The sequence below is a fragment of the Ischnura elegans genome, chromosome 8, assembly GCF_921293095.1.
Source record: "Ischnura elegans chromosome 8, ioIscEleg1.1, whole genome shotgun sequence".
In the NCBI taxonomy this organism is placed as follows: domain Eukaryota; kingdom Metazoa; phylum Arthropoda; class Insecta; order Odonata; family Coenagrionidae; genus Ischnura; species Ischnura elegans.
Window position 1 is genome coordinate 59,011,187 of NC_060253.1, and position 16,343 is coordinate 59,027,529.

The 16,343-nt window shown below is 41.6% G+C and overlaps 1 protein-coding gene and 1 non-coding gene across 4 annotated transcripts in view; both read right to left on the minus strand.

The window, feature by feature from the left end:
* Nucleotides 1-16,343, minus strand: part of LOC124163712 (protein fork head-like) — a 117,801-nt gene that overhangs the window by 4,250 nt on the left and 97,208 nt on the right. For all 3 annotated transcript variants that reach the window (XM_046540780.1, XM_046540779.1, XM_046540781.1), the window contains 5 exons: nt 12,473-13,280; nt 10,778-10,908; nt 8,201-8,687; nt 2,089-2,563; nt 131-197 (listed from right to left, as the gene is read on the minus strand). In XM_046540780.1, the coding sequence (XP_046396736.1) occupies nt 131-197; nt 2,089-2,563; nt 8,201-8,687; nt 10,778-10,908; nt 12,473-13,280 (1,968 nt within the window). The remainder of the gene's footprint in view (nt 1-130; nt 198-2,088; nt 2,564-8,200; nt 8,688-10,777; nt 10,909-12,472; nt 13,281-16,343) is intronic.
* Nucleotides 9,213-9,284, minus strand: Trnae-cuc. The gene has a single exon. It is a non-coding gene; the product is annotated as a tRNA-Glu (tRNA).

The window sequence follows — 16,343 nt, forward strand, 5'->3', positions numbered from 1 at the left end:
AATCAGTAAGTAAATTACAATGTTGAAACAATATCGGAATTGTAAGAAAAGCAATGTAGATCAGTTTAATTCGATGAGGGCCGTCAAATACGACAAAATCAACACTTAAATAAGGTGTTCAACCCCTCACCTGTCAACTGGCCGAATCCATTGACGGGAGGAAGCTGCACAGATTGCTGAAGCTGAGGTTGATGTAACTGAAATAAAATAAAGACCGTAAGTTACTTAGGAAATTCGAAGAAATTCAGATTCCAGTGCTAATTAAGAGTCAAATGATATTTTAGGCAACGGATAGCACATGAAACGGAAATTCTCTTCAGTAGCAGATAAATAATTATAAAAATGACAATGGTGCTTGATAAGTACCGTCATAGACCAGCAGTAAATATACACTTCACAAAATATATCGAAAACGATCTTTTTGAATGAATTTTAATATGTTACTGGAGAGGAAGAAAACAGAATGGTTTGGATGTCAATATATAACACCAATATTTGTAAAAAAAAAAAAACGTCACAGTCATAAAAATTCGTTCCAGTTTCTCCATATTTCCGGTGCAACCGCGTCGGTTTGTTGGTGATGACAACAGTTTCAACAGTGATGGCAATGGGTTCGCCTTTGTCACCAGTGATAGCGAACCTGTATATGGAGCAATTTGAGAGAAAGGCACTGGCCTCTGCGAAGCACAAACCATCCCTTTGGATTCGATATGTGGATGATACCTTTATCATCTGGCCCCACGGCAAGGAAAATCTACAGGAATTCCTACTGCACCTGAATTCCCAACACAAGGATATACAATTCACCATGGAGTTAGAGAAAGACGGCCAGCTACCTTTTTTGGACGTCTTGGTAAAGAAAAGGAGTGACGGTCACCTCGGGCACTCTGTATATCGGAAAGCCACGCATACGGACCGGTATCTAGACTATGCCTCGCACCACCATCCTGTGCAAAAGGCATCCTTGATAAATACACTTTTTCATCGGGCCCACCGCGTTTCGGATGCTGAGTCGCTGGCAGAAGAAGAGAAACGTCTAATTGCAGCATTGAAAAAGAATGGCTACCCGGATTCGGCCCTGAAAAGGACCATTAAAAGAAAACCACTTTCAAGTGAAAAAACGGAAGACGAAAGAGCTTGGGCCGTCATCCCCTACGTCGCAGGGACCACCGAAAGGATTGCCAGGGCCCTGAAAAAGCACGGCATCACCACCAGGTTTAACTGTGCGACAAAAATTGGTGACTTGCTGCCCACAGCCAAAGACAGACTACAGCACGACCTTCATGAAGGTGTTTACAAGGTCCCTTGCTCGTGTGGAAAAGCATACATCGGTGAGACTTGCCGTTCACTCAAGATACGGATGCAAGAGCACCGAAGGGCAACGAAAAACAGGCAATTCCAGCTGTCTGCCATTACGGAGCACGCCTGGACCCCGGGACATGACATTAAGTTTGACGACGCCAAGGTAATAGTGAAAGAAGGCAGATATTTTCCCAGACTCATCCGCGAATCCATTGAGATAGCCCGGACGGACAATTTTAACAGAGACGACGGCTACCATCTGGATGCCCATTGGAGGAGGCTCATTAGGCGGACCAATAAGAGAGCGGCAGCCACAACTGGCGGGACTGACCCCCTATATAAGGAGGACGAAAATCGTGGACCGGCATCATCTTCGACCTGAAGACGCTGGCAGCAGTGCCAGCGAAACTGTTGTCATCACCAACAAACCGACGCGGTTGCACCGGAAATATGGAGAAACTGGAACCTGAACACCGCGGAAATCTACGTAGTCACATAAAAATTCGTTATCACCATTTTATGCTTTGATGATAACCTCGCTCTTTCCAGATTGAAATCTCATTACAAAATTTGGTGACTACCTATCCACTTAAAATTTAACTTTTAGCAGATGCAGTTATTAAATATCAAATATAGACAAGATTTTCAAATAATTGTTTGATTTCTCTGAGGCTTAGGGGGTGATACATCCCCTCATACTCCCCCCATAGTTACGCCACTTCTCTTAACGATAGAAAAATTATCACAACCCTCAGTCATCACCCAATCCAATGGATAATCTCTCACCTGCATGGACTGCGTGGGGAAGGCGCAGGGCACCACATGCGTGCCCGTATCCGCAGCCGCCGCTGAGGCCGGCGATGGCGTCCTGTCCATGGGCTGGTGGGAGCCCAGCCCTACGGACGGCCCCCGCACCACCTCAACGTCTCCCTCGGGCTCTTCGTCGCCGGCGTCCATGGCGTCGCCGCCGGCCGTCAGGGGGAGCGACGGCGGCTGGTGATGGCCAGAGAGCGGGGAAGTGGGGCTCAGTGTGGTCGGGGTCGAGACGGAGGAGGTGGGTGTGGGGGCGCTGGCTGGGAGGGGGAGGGGCGGAGCGGCGCACTGCTGACCCAAGAATGGGAAGTGGAAGGGGTGCTGGTGGGTGGGGGAGGGTGCGGTCGCAGACTCGGGAGAGTGCAGGGCCGGGGCCAGGTGGTGCGGGTGGTAGGGGTGGTTCAGGCGGTGGTGGTGATGCGACACCTCGGGGAGGGCCCAAGAAGTCCTGTTCAAAGCCAAGGAAGGGTAAAAATTAGCCTAAAAAGTAATGGTGACATGCATTTGCCATACGTAGGTACATTCAATAAAGTGAGCGTGGTAGCCTAGTGGGAGGAGCACTTAGCTATTAAATGAATGAGTGAATAAAAGTTTATGAATGCTCCTTTTCGATTCGCCAGACGTAGTAGCTGAAGCGCTAGCAGTAGGGGGAAGGGAAGGAAGGTACACAAAGGATAGGAGAGGGGGTACTTCTTACTAGCTGACGGATCGTCGGATATTAAGGTGCGTTTACACTGTGTAATATGTTATATAAACATGTTATATGTAACTTGTTACAATTGTTTTGTATAAAATTTGTTTAATAGCAAGAGCCCACCGGGGCCAAAAATGCACAAATAACATGTTACATATTCAGTCCTAGCCCACCCGTCAACTGGCTATCCCTACCATACGTCTCACCTCTTTTCTGTAACATGTTACACATTTTCCCAATTCGTGCGGGAAACCAAAAACTTGTTTTACAACACGGAATTTTGTTTTGTAACAAAATGTTACATGTAACTTGTTACACGGATTTGTTACTTTTTCGTAAAACATGTTATATGTAACTTGTTTATATAACATGTTACACAGTGTAAACGCACCTTAAGAGCCACAGATAGCGATAGGCAGGGCACATAATACGAAGAGAGCAAGAGGCCCTAGTAAAACAAGTCTGGGCAGAAAACCCTGATCGGAGACGACCTCCAGGAAGACCGAGAAAAAGATGGAAGAATGAGGTGCTGATTGATATGGGGAAAATGGAAGTCAGCGAGGCGGATGCAGAAGTTAGAAAGATAAAATAAATAAAATAAATTTCTTGGTTCTATTCCACACTTTGTTTTAAATAGCACGGCCCGGGTTTCAGCATCTCATGCTATCATCATCATAAATTTATGTTATTTATTTTATGATGAAGCAGTTCCACAAAGCAACGCCTGAGACCGTGTCTTATATTAAAAGTTAGAAAGAGTTGGAGGCAGACAGTAGGGTAGTTTCCTTCATCAAAGAAAACGAAAGGCATTGATTGCGATTCGTTACCCACCATTAGTGTATTCATAATACACAAATTATTTGGTTTTAGAAATACCGGTTTAGACGAATGGCAAGGGTCAAATTTTATCCTCATTTGAAAAAGGCCAGATTGGCGCCCATGCGATTCCACTCCACATGACGTCACAGGGACCTAGTTTCTACACGAGAGGATAGGAGTTATACATCGTCTGAGGTTACCAATGCATGCATGAGGCACAGAGCTCAGGGAAACATGTCTTAATAATCACCTATTAAAACTGGCTAAGTTCGGAAAGTTTTCTTCGTTTGATAAGGTATTAATAAACCTTTTTTAAGCCAAGCGCTACCATACAGCAAGGTACTCAGCTATCCGCTAGCATCCTGCGACGTATCAGCGCTAAGCCTCGCCTCAAGGTCACCTCACCGGGCGGGAGGGGGAACCAGAAATACGACGTACGGAGATATTTCCCGGCATTCATACTTAAGCGTCGCGTTTTCGCGCGCTTGAAAATTTTCACTTTTCATTTAATCGCGAAAAATAGATGTTGTCATTTAAAAATCTAAAAGCGTCAAATACGTACTCCAGGAGTAATAATCTTTCGATTAAAGCAATAAAAAAATAATAGGAAACCACCCTGTTGGCAAGGCTAAATACCATTTAGGGTATAAATCAGGGGCGGATCCAGGATTTTTTCTGGGAGGGGCACAAGCAAGGCCGTATCCAGGATTTTGTTCTGGGTGGGGCACAAGGATACCTCGTAATACAAAACGAATGCAACGATAATGGGACCGTATTAAATATCATGCATATTTTTGAGGGTCTGGGGGGGCACGTGCCCCCGTTCCCCCCCCCTGGATCCGCCTATGGTATAAATTGCCATGGGAGTGAGTGTGAGTGACTGGGTTTCGTCGTGCGAGCAAATACAAACACATACAACAATATCTGCTCAGACAAAAAAAATAAAAATACACCTAAAATTCCATTTGCAACAAAAAGCAAAACGAAATCGCCAGTAAACAATGAGAAAATGCAGAGAGGAACAAGAATGAGAGAAATATAGGAAAAAACCTCCAGATAATTTGCAATAGCAGACTATAAAAATAAATATAATTTCCCGACGTAAGTTCTCGCTGAGGTAATAGTTAAAGTTTTTTGTTGACTAATGGATAGAGAAGAGGAATCTTTAATAGTTGACGGCACGGAGTTGCAAATATTACGACTTGATATGAGAAAAGAATTGAGATAAGTGAATAGCTATTGACTGAAGCTTCCTGATGAATAAATCCGACGACAGGAAATCCAAATTTCATCAACATTTATTTTGATTATTACCGAATTTAGTTATTTTAATTTATTTAATCAATTTAATTTAGGTTCAAATCCCGTAAAAAGCCTTCGAACTCTCCAAACAAAATCCTCGAAACGCGAGGAGGCTCAGGAAAAAGAACTAGCCCCTCATATGTGAGAAGTGAAATTGACCTACCCGTGACTGGGGTGAGCTCTATATCTTTGCCTATGCATACCAATATTCGGGTTGTATTTTCAAGTGAGTAAATGTCTACAATACTTCTCAGAGCAGCAACTATGCATACAGTTTTGGTGAACAAGTCATTAACGAACTACAAGTTGAGCATTTGTGAAATAAGGCAAAGTAAAGTAATTTCATTAATACTACTGTAACTAATGGAAAAAATATTCAATGATGAATTTCTTTTTTGAGACGCCTCCTGCACTACCTATTATTATTTTTTTTTTCTACTCCTATAAGGCTTCCAGTGTAATCAAGTAAAATCACTAAAAGAAAATAGCACTGAAGGGCCGCCGGCTGAATAACCCAAAGAACGAAATAAAGGAAGTAAGTATACACGCGTTCATTGGTTTCGTCGAGGGGATTGATATCGCTTGGTCATTTCTGAGCGAAATAATCCATAACAAAACTGTATGGAAAATCAACGACGCCCGATCTTTGGGTGTTTCAACGAATTTCGATCGTGTATGCAAAATTTAAATGATTGAAACTGAATTATTCTTTCTTAATGAAAAAAATCGAGTAGATTCACCAAAAGAGACAGATTTAATTATCTCGGGATTAGCCACAGTGTTAACTATACAAAGTCACCCGCAATGCACAAATTGTACGAAAATTTCACAGAGAAAAAAATCATTCGCCATGACCGTGATCTAGGATCCTTGATCACGGTCAAGGCGGATGATTTTTTCTCCGTGGATTTTTCGCACAAAAGACACAGCATGCGGGAGCCGGGATATCGTGAATTAATAGCCAATAATTAATAGATAGAATATATATACCGGGAGAAATGAGAGCGTTGGCCTCTTGACTCTGTAACTAAGGCCCCTATTAGCCGAGGCAACCAGACGCGCAACCGGTGGCGCGTCCGGTGGAAATGGTCAGTCGCGGGGCATAGAATCAAATGAGTCCTATTAGCCGAGGCAACCAGACGCGCCACCAGACTTTCCACCGAAACCAGTCGCCTGAGCTCCGCAACCGCGCCTTCCACTTTGGGTTGCTCAGAATCGTCCCGGGGCATTGGAGTATATGTAGCCTATTAGCCGAGGCAACCAGACGCGCAACCGGTGACTGAATATTGCATGCGCGCGCATCATACTGCCCGGACCACGACGCTCCAGGCAGATTATCGACACGGTAAAATGAATTATAAAAATGATATAGTGTGTTTTCCATGTATCCAAAAGGGTCATATCAAAGCTAGATGTCCAAAAAGGGGGTGTTCAATATGTAAACGAACAATTCGTTCAGAAAAGGACTGCTTTTTACGAGAAAAATGTTGTAAAATGTGAAAGAAAACGAATCATGATGAAAAACATTGTTCATTTTTTTTGGAAATAAGGGATCGTCAAATGAAAAAGGGTATAATATATAGGAACAGAAAGCCAAGAGAAAATTAAGTAGCATTTTTAGCTTAATCTGCGTCTTATCTTAGTAGCAAGAATACATTTGAATTTGTAATGGATAGCGGAGCGACAAAACATATGGTTAATTCCACCGAAATAGTAGAAAATTTGCGTCCATGTAATGATAAGTTTAAGGTTGCTAAGAAAGATGGGAGTATGTTAGTCAATGGAGTAGGAAGTATAGAAATGAATAAATGTAAACTAAAAGAGGGGTATGTGTACCTATTATCTAAAAATTTAATGTCAGTTTCTGAAATCACAGAAAATAATGGAAATGTATTATTTACAAAAGATAGCATTAAAATATTAGTAGTTGAAATGCAAATACCAAAACAAAATATTGTAATAGAAGGGAAGAAAGGTTCAAATGGATAGTTTGTAGTTGACTTAAACGAAACCGAAGCCACGTTAACTCAGGCAGTTAATTTGGATATGGAATGGCTCAGAGAAATGGGTCATTTAAATTTTAACCTTAAAAAATTTTCATCACTATGTCGTGGTGTACCTTAATAAATTTCAAGGACAAATGGCAGTAAGTTTAGTTCTGTTTGCGTGAATGCTTAACGAACCAGATTCCCATTTAAAACTGAAAGAATGAGAGCAAATAATTCACACTGATGTTTGCGATCCATTTGAGACAGAGACTCGCGATAGTAAAAGGCATTTCGTATCATTTATAGATGATACGATATATTATGTAAAACTAGACCAGACCTTGCATTTTCGGTTAATTTTGAGAGTAGATTCATGGAAAACCCTGTCAAAGAAGTTAAAGAGAATTTGAAGAGATGTAGACGAGATATCTACAAGGAACACAAGGGTTGGGAATGCATTTCCGCACAACAGAAATGGAAGAGCAAATAAAGCTGCAAGGATATGCATAGTGACTCAGACTTTGCAGGAGATCTGTCTAAAAGAAAAAGTACAACAGGATATGTAATTTTGTTCGGTGGTGTGCCAATCCTGTGGTGCTCATACAAACTAAGCGTTGTGGCACTATCCTCAAATGAAGCAGAATTTATTGCAGCATCTGAGTGCTGTCAAGAAAAAAAATGCTAAGGCTTTAATTGGGGAGTTGACAGGCAAACCAGTATTTGTAAATTTAGATATAGACAATCAGAGTACAATAAAAATGATACAATATGATCATACGAGTAGGAGAACAAAACACATTGAGGTGAGGTACAGATTTATAATTTGGGAGTATTCGGAAGGATTATTTGATTTACAGTTTTGTCTCCCAGAAAATCAAGTAGCCGACATTCTAACGAAACCGCTGTTAAATGTAAGTTTGAAAGATTCAGGAATTTCATTCTCACGTGTAATGAAACAAATATTTTATTTAAAAATTTCAGTGATTACTAGAATATTTTATTGTGTTAATCAATGAGATTACTTTAATTGAACAATGTTAATGAATTTACACTCCTGATGTTTATTTGAAGACTGTTTATGAAAGTAGAATTAAGTTTTAAAAACTGCCAAGATTGATATGAAATATTATTATTGCTACTACTGCTGTGCGCTGGGTAAAATTTAAAACCGATGTTGGTGGCGCCACCGGTGTCCTGGGCGGAATAAACCCGAGCAACCAGACGCGCCACCGGACGCGCCACCGGTTGCGCGTCTGGTTGCCTCGGCTAATAGGGGCCTAACCTTTCGTGATCGTATCTGGAATAGGCAGACGCCGCAGCCGCTACAGCCGCGGCTGCCGCCGGATTGTGGTGGCCACCGGTGAAGTCGGAATGGGTCCTCTCGAGATGGTGATGGTGGTGTCCGAGGAGAGGGTGCGAGTTGATGTGGTGGTATCCCGGAGGCGTGAAGAGATTCCGTGCGACGGACTGTCCGTCGGTCGGGGGCGCTGGCGGCTGGGACGCCGAGATAGGGATGGCCGGAGGAGCTGCGATCTGCCCCAGGTGGTGCGGGTGGTGGTGGTGGTGCTGCGGGTGGCCCAGGTGGTGATGGTGGTGGTGTGCCAGCAAGTGGTGCCCTCGCGGAGCCCAGGGCTCGCCGAACGGAGCCTTGAAGACGAACCCTCCGGCAGCTGCCGCGGCTGCAGCCGCGTTTGGAGAGCGATATGGGCGCTTCATCCTCCGCCTCCTGCGGTAGTTGCCGTTCTCGAACATGTCCTGGTATTGGGGATCTGCATGGAGAGAAAGGTTTGCTGTATAATCATTCGTGAGCCTTAGCGAAATGGAGGAAGAGTAGTCACGGAGACACCAGTATTTGAAAAGATACACAAAGATGTTGTACTGTGTACTTATTTTAATTCAAAAAACTCTACTACCAGTTCATCTATCCACATCTACATAATACCCTGCGAGCCACCTCTAGGGAGTTTGGAAGGGGGTGATCACTGACATACAGCATTCTAGAGGATTCCCACATTCACACCACACGGTCTTAAAAATGTTACGCATGCTAACAAATTGTACTTCTACATCTATGTAAAGGCAGAAATCGCCTAATAATCATGAAGCCAATCTGCTAACAAAGGTAGAACACACAGAAGGTTCAGAAAGAAATATGTACAAAGAAAATACAGAAACATGAGATAAGGAATAAAAAAATTATCAGGTTCCACTAAAAATCAATTAAGTTCTAAAGCTGGCGATAGTAGATTAATCGTGGAAAACACGGCTTTCTGAATCTATCAGTCAAAAAATTCTTCCAGTACTGGGAATCGAACCCGGGCCTCCCGGGTGAGAGCCGGGTATCCTAACCACTAGACAATACCGGAAAATAATACAATACGAAGTATAACCCACCATGGTGTTTGGTATAGTCCACCAATTTCCACAGAGGGGAATGCCGCTTCGGTAACTTTACTGGATAAAGCACTCGATCGGAAATCGGGGGATCCGGGAGCGAATCCCGGTCAAGGCAAATGATGTTGTTATCAGTGGAATTTTGGCGCAATTTCTACTGTCAGTGTTTCCACTGACTCGCAGTCAGATACCATCACGTACTTAAGACGATAATGACTGCAAAGTAGTTGAAACACGTGTAGTGGAGTTATTTTTAATTAAAATAAGTAGACAGTACCAGATCTTTGTGCATCATTTCACACTATTTTTCTACAATATCTCTCCCAAAAAAATTGACTCCACCAGTTGCTGGTTTACTGATACCGCATATAGAAGAAGACTTGTTATCTATGATGACAGAATGATTGATCATTTGTTAATGTCGATAGTAATAACATTTGAAAAGCAAAGATCCAAGTATTTTAACGTTTTCAGATCAATCGCCTTCTTCTCGAGCCCTTCGCAATTAAAAATATTCCATCTCAACTCTTTCGCTGATAAGTTGATGACGACACGCGCAACTATCGGGAAGGTCAGCGCTTCTAAGCTACACCTCGATCTCGCTTATGGTTCGTCGATGTTTAGAGTATTGTCAGTGATTCTTTCCCTCCATGAACGGTTCTCCCGGGACGTGTTAAAACTAATGAGAAAAAAGGCTGAATGAGGAAATTTTTTCATCGAAACTTTTCTTCCATCTACCGAACTATGGCAAGGAATTGCGGTTAAGGGTCCTAGCGAAGGACCCGATTTTGCAAGGTATTTATTGAAAAAACTTAATGATTTAGAACGCACTGGTGCCGCCGCTTTGTTCTCAATGAGTCCTATTTTATATAAGAATAAAGAATGAAAATAATATTTCATCTTAGAATAAATTGTGCTATACAATCGTTGCTGAAGTACCACAGTGATTAGGTCCAAATTGAGAAACAAATGTCAGAGGAAAATAAGGGACGATAAAAAATAATCAGAAATAAGGAAGGGACGTTTAGCAGGAAATCGGTATAACTCGTCCTTTCATACCCCATTATTATCCATTCTCTGGCAATAAGAGAATATACCGAACACTTTCAATGCTTGTATAAAATAAGCAATCGAATCAAAATAGTATCCCTAAAAAAGCAATTGCCAAAGTCAGAATATCACATGACAAGTACATACATCTTGCCAAAATTTGGAAGAAAAGGTCTTCAAAAACAAATTCGCAGGTAAATTCATCCAATTTACATTGATAGTGTTGTTAGAGGAGTTTACAGCCAACATACTTACCCATCAAAAGTTGTTTGATTAGTGAAATCGTACTTAGAATGCGTTACAAACATATTCCCCTGTTCGGCTTTTATTTCTTCCGGCAGAAGAAAATCCATTGCACCACCATTCTGGATGTCACATTTTTTTTATAATTTAAGAACTCCAAATTTACACGTACCGAGTGTCCAGTAGTTTCCTTTCCTTTCTCCTCCACCTTCTCTAGGGACCTTGACGAAGCATTCGTTGAGGGATAAGTTGTGGCGAATAGAATTCTGCCATCCTTTCTTGTTCCTTTCAAAATATGGGAATCTAAAAAATATGAGAAAGGTAGAGAAACCAATGATTATAGCGATACATGACGCATGAAACCCTTTAGGTATAGGCAATTTTAGCCAATATGATTTTGATGTGGAGCATTAATACGTGAATACATGTACAAGTAGATATCAAAAGGATATCTAGACTAATATTAAATACTGATTCATATTTGTTAAAATATCTATTTGTTAACGTAACATTTACCGTCAAAGAAAAATTACAGAAAGGTACCCCCACTATTATTAACAAGAATTTAATTCAGGCGTACGAATTAAGCCAAGTAAACGGCGTTATATATGCACTTTGAACAAAAGTATAAACAAAAGTCACCCGTAAAAGGCAGTATGTCTGGTACTAAATTTTACTTTAGCAAAGCCATGTAAACTATCCGGATCAACTGCAGGCGAGTTATATCTGGTATTCGACAAATGCGACGCATGAAAAGCCTCTCGTATTTGATACATGGCTTTTTTTATATGTATTCACATTACATCGATAGCTGGTGAAATTGCAAAAGCAGTCCCAATAGTTCAGCTGATTTGTGCTGAGGTCGTTGAAATGAGTGACCTTGTGAGATAAGAGAACAAGCTATTTTAGGTAATTTTCCTAATACCACAACGAAAATCATTAAAAACTTATGAAAATTACGCAATGAAAAGAAAAGCCTTTATTAGGAACCAGTGCGTAGAACCGAACCGGAATATGAACCGACGTAAAAGTGGAACAGATCCATTACAATAAATTCCCTCGCCAACATTTGCCATTAGCTCATCTCCATGATTGGGACAAACACAATACCAGATACTTAACCACCATAATAATAGCCATGAAATGTGGACAAACCTCATTGAACTACTGTCCCAACTATCTTCATTACAATCCAGAGGCCAGCTTAGAAAATAAATATGAAATTCATGATTAAGAACCGAAACCGTGAAATTAAACTGGAGCCTATGTCCGAATCAGAACCGAAAAAAATGAACCGATATATCCTCAACATCTGAACACTTGGGAAATGCTGGGGAAGGGTGAAGGTAATTTATTGCGCTGGGTCTGTTCCACTTTTATGTCAGTTCTTAGTCCAGTTCGAGCTACTGGTTCTTAATCAAGTGATTTCCTTTCATTGGATAATTTCCATTACCTTTTAATGATTTTCGTAATGGTACTATGCATGGGCGTACCCAGCGAGGGGCAAGAGGGGGCAGCTACCAGCTAGAAGCAAAAATCGCAAATTTCTTTAAGGAAAATAATATTTTTCAAGCAAATAATTTTAAAAACTAATAAAGAGCTGTTACAGTTTCCTTAAAATGTTGATTTCCTTCACCTTTTCATGCTTAAATCTTATCTACAACTTGAACAACCATAGCTTGCCCCCCCCCCTAGTTTTGATCCTGGGTACGCCCTTGGTGCTATGAAAACTACCCAAAATAACGTATCAGCTAATCTCGCAAGATGTAAGTTGAAAATAACTAAATAAGTTCATTTAGTAAATGGTGATTCTACCGTGATTGAGCTCAAAGGCAGTGCTCGGAATCACATTAACATCTCTGCTTACTTGGTCGTGATAAAGGAGTAGATCTCCGAGAGGGTAGCCCTCTTCTGCGGACTGTTCTCGATGGCCATCGCAATGAGGGCGACATACGAATAGGGCGGCTTCGACGTGGACCCGTTCGCCTCGCCCTCCTTAACTCCACCACCGGAGGACCCACCGCCACCTTGGTCTTCGTCCTGGGACCCCGCTGCTCCTGGAGACGGCGTGATCGAGGGCCTCGAAGACCCCGACTTGGATCCCGACGCGAGGTGGAGCTGTCCACCGCCGCGACCCGGCGAGTGCACTGGGGTCGAAGAAGACGATGATGAGGAGGACGGTATCCCGGGAAGGACTAGCGAGGATGGAGAGGGTAGGTTTGAGGAGGCCGAGGAGGAAGAAGTGGTGTTGTCCACGATGACAGACCCGTTGGAAGGGGACGGGTTCGAGGACAGCGACGCCGTCGGGGAGATGACGTACTTCCCCTTGATCTGGTGCGGCAAGAACGGGTTCTGGTGCTGGAAGTGGTACGATGGCTGGGAGTGCGGGACTTGCTGCTGCGGTGGAGGCGGTGCCGGTGGCGGGAGGCGGAGTCCGAAGCCCATGCCGACGGAGGTGGGCGGCGCCATGTGGCCGGAGGACGGTGGGCCGCCGCCCGAGGATGCGCCGGCGCCGGCCCCGCCGCCGGAGAGGCCGAATCCGGGCATGAAGGTGAGCGGCAGGTGCGTGGACTGCGCCTCTGCGGCGAGCGCGGCGAAGGAGAGGTGCGGTGGCGCCGGGGCGAGGGTCGGAGCGGAGGAGCGGGGAGAGTCTGCGTCGCCGGGAGACATGAATCCTGCGTTGGGGGAAGGAGAACGTTATAACTGATAGAGAAGAGACAGAGATCACATTTCATTAAGAGCTGGCGAATCATTAGGTACTCATCAGGCAGCATGAGTAGGTATTACAGAGACTAGTGATGGAAAAAACAATTTCGATTGGGATCGAAAATCGAATTTAAATTGATAGAGGATATCGAGATCGAGTCTTTATATTCGAATTTCGATCCAAACACGAGTTTTCAACTTCGATATTGACCATTTCCTTTGACCTCAGCCGCGTCACTACCGGCTTACGGTAACGTCATCTGATCCATGTGAAAGACTTCTTTCAGGCCGGTAAAATTGGAAAGCACGCCCACCACTATCAAGAAAACATAGCTATAAATTGGTCTTTCTTAAAAAAAACTTTCGATGAGCCGAATTGTTCAAAGTGGTGATCCCAAAACTTAAATGTGCGTGCATTAGTGAATGTTTACTAATAATAATTCGCGTATGTGTCCGGAGTAGATTTTTTGGGATTCTTTTGTACATGCCCCTAATGTCTATTTTGAGTGTTTTTCGCTAGTAAAATAAACATATTTTTGCACAAACAGTATTTTTTATAGAACTTACGATTATTTCGATTAATCGATCTTTCGCTTTCGAAGTTCGATTTTTGTTGAAAAGCCGAGATTTTCATTTCGATTAAATATCGATTGCTCGAAAAATTTTGATGGACATTTTCCATTAAAAACAAAGGAGTGGACAGTGTGGCAGCCGCAGCACCCGTAACTGGGGTTTATAATTTCAGTTTTACTTTAATTGTGATACAAGGCAAGTTAAAAAGACGCTTAGTAGTAGAGCAGTCCCAAATTCAACTCTTAAGTTGGAAATAGTAGATTTTCAACATTGGTCTTGAATTAAAGGATTTTCAAATTGCAACTGGCTTACTCTCAACATTTGATAATAAATTTATCATCAATCATCTTTTTAAAATACTAATTTTCCCCGCATCATAAAACGTCCGATTTCCTTCTGATGTATTTTAATGAATCGCTGTAGGCGCTAAAACAGTTTGCTCTAACTAATGCGATAAAGGAAATGACACCGCGGACCAATGAAACAGCTTTCAGGAGTTTCTTATTCTATTAAACCGTGTCAATATTTCGGGAATGCCTATCCTTTTAGGAAGTCATATGGGCCGCTTCTTAACGTGGATTTTTAAGGAATACCTAAACCATGGCACAGTATTTAAAAGTGATTAAAATCACCATTGCTCATAGGGGGGCTGACGTTGCATATTTATCTCTTGTAGAAAAATAAAAGCAGTTGTTAAATTTTACCGGGATTTAGAAATGAGATAAGCATTGCCATTGAGAAAAGGTGTTTGAGCTGCGAAGTAAATGTTTGAAAAAATATCTCAAGCGACTCTTTATACCCATATACTCAGTCTTAAAGCAGACTTCATTTTTTAAGGCATACATTTCGGTCCACCAAGCCTTGTATTTTCTTTGAGTTTGAAGGTTATTTTTATGTGATCTCCAAAGTGCAGTATTTCCAAAAGTAGTGAAGGAAATATACATGACTATTTCAATTGAAGAAGAGAGAAAGCTACGAAAGAAATCAAAGATGAAAATGTTGTGATGTGAGAGCTCTCAAAATAGTTATAGAAAGATGGGGATTGATAAGGAGGAGTGAAGTGACAGGGCTTTATATATTTTTGAACTTAATATATGGCAACATTACGTCTAACATGGTGAATGTGATCATAATCATAAGTACTTTACAGCTTCCCTCAGTCAAATAACCAACTTTAATTTAACTATGTAGACCTGACTTGGAATGAAATCAATGGCAATGAGTTTTTTAAACCGCACGATCATATCTGAGCAGAACTCCCTCATGAAATTCAACCAGTTTAGCATTTTCAAATAAGCTGAATAGCTTGTTTACCGTAAAATTATGAATAACATGAAATGAATTCAATTATTTCTGACGCGCATGCATAAAACATGCAATATATTACTCCTAACCCATGCATATTTTAATCGTTTCGGATGGGCCCTACAGCCACAATTTCGGATATGATATTTGAGAGGATTTTAATTGGAATACTTCGCATTTCCCCCTGAATAGCATTTCCGCTTCATCCGATGACAGCCCAAATAAATTTTAGTTTCAAAATTACATACCCTTAAAGCCGCCTATAAATACCACCTCGCTAAGCCGGTGAAATTCATTAGCGGACAGGTGCTCACCAGAGTCCTTGTTTGTTCCACAAACAGCCCACCTTAACGTATGCGTCGAAATGTTATGAGTGAAACTGCTAAATCTGACTGATGTGATGATATTTTGCACTTGGCTATGGATAATTCCCCTCTTTAGGTATTTAATGCTTTACATTACTAAAGAGTAGGAGCGTTCGAAGTTTTTAAGATGCCATGACTCAGAAGCTCCATAAAAATTCTATCTAATACATCCGCCAAATTTTTAAGATCTTCTCCGCAAGTACTAAAATCTTAAAGAGTTCGCGGATGCATGGTTGATGTCATTGTGATTTATCAGAGTTGGAAATGGGTTATTTGGTTTAAATTTCATTTGTTAATTGTATAGTGTTCGAATTATAGTATTTTTGTATACTCTAGGTTTCTTTTATGTCCCTTTAATTTCTTCTCAGACTTTCATTGATTTATTTTTTGTCATACTACTACCAGGCAAGAGCCTAATTGTAGCAACATGTAATAATAAATAAATATTGAGCCATAAGCCATAAGGAAAGGAACAATCCAAATATAACGAAACATTACACAAATATTCTTGAAAAAAATGCAGGCCAAAATAATAGTTATAAACTTTGGATAAGTACTTTTTCCTAAGTCATTGCGATGTAAAATGATCTGAATGATATGTTCACAGGAGCTGATGAAAGAATATCTTCCTACGTCATAAGAAGGCGAGGCAGACAATCATGTCTTAGTTAACACAACGGGCGTTTAAAATATGTGGGTGGTATCCCTATATCTCGAGATAAAAATAAGTTTCCTGGGTATTGTTAGATAAAAAATTTAAATAATACGATAACGTCTTAGAGGGAAAAA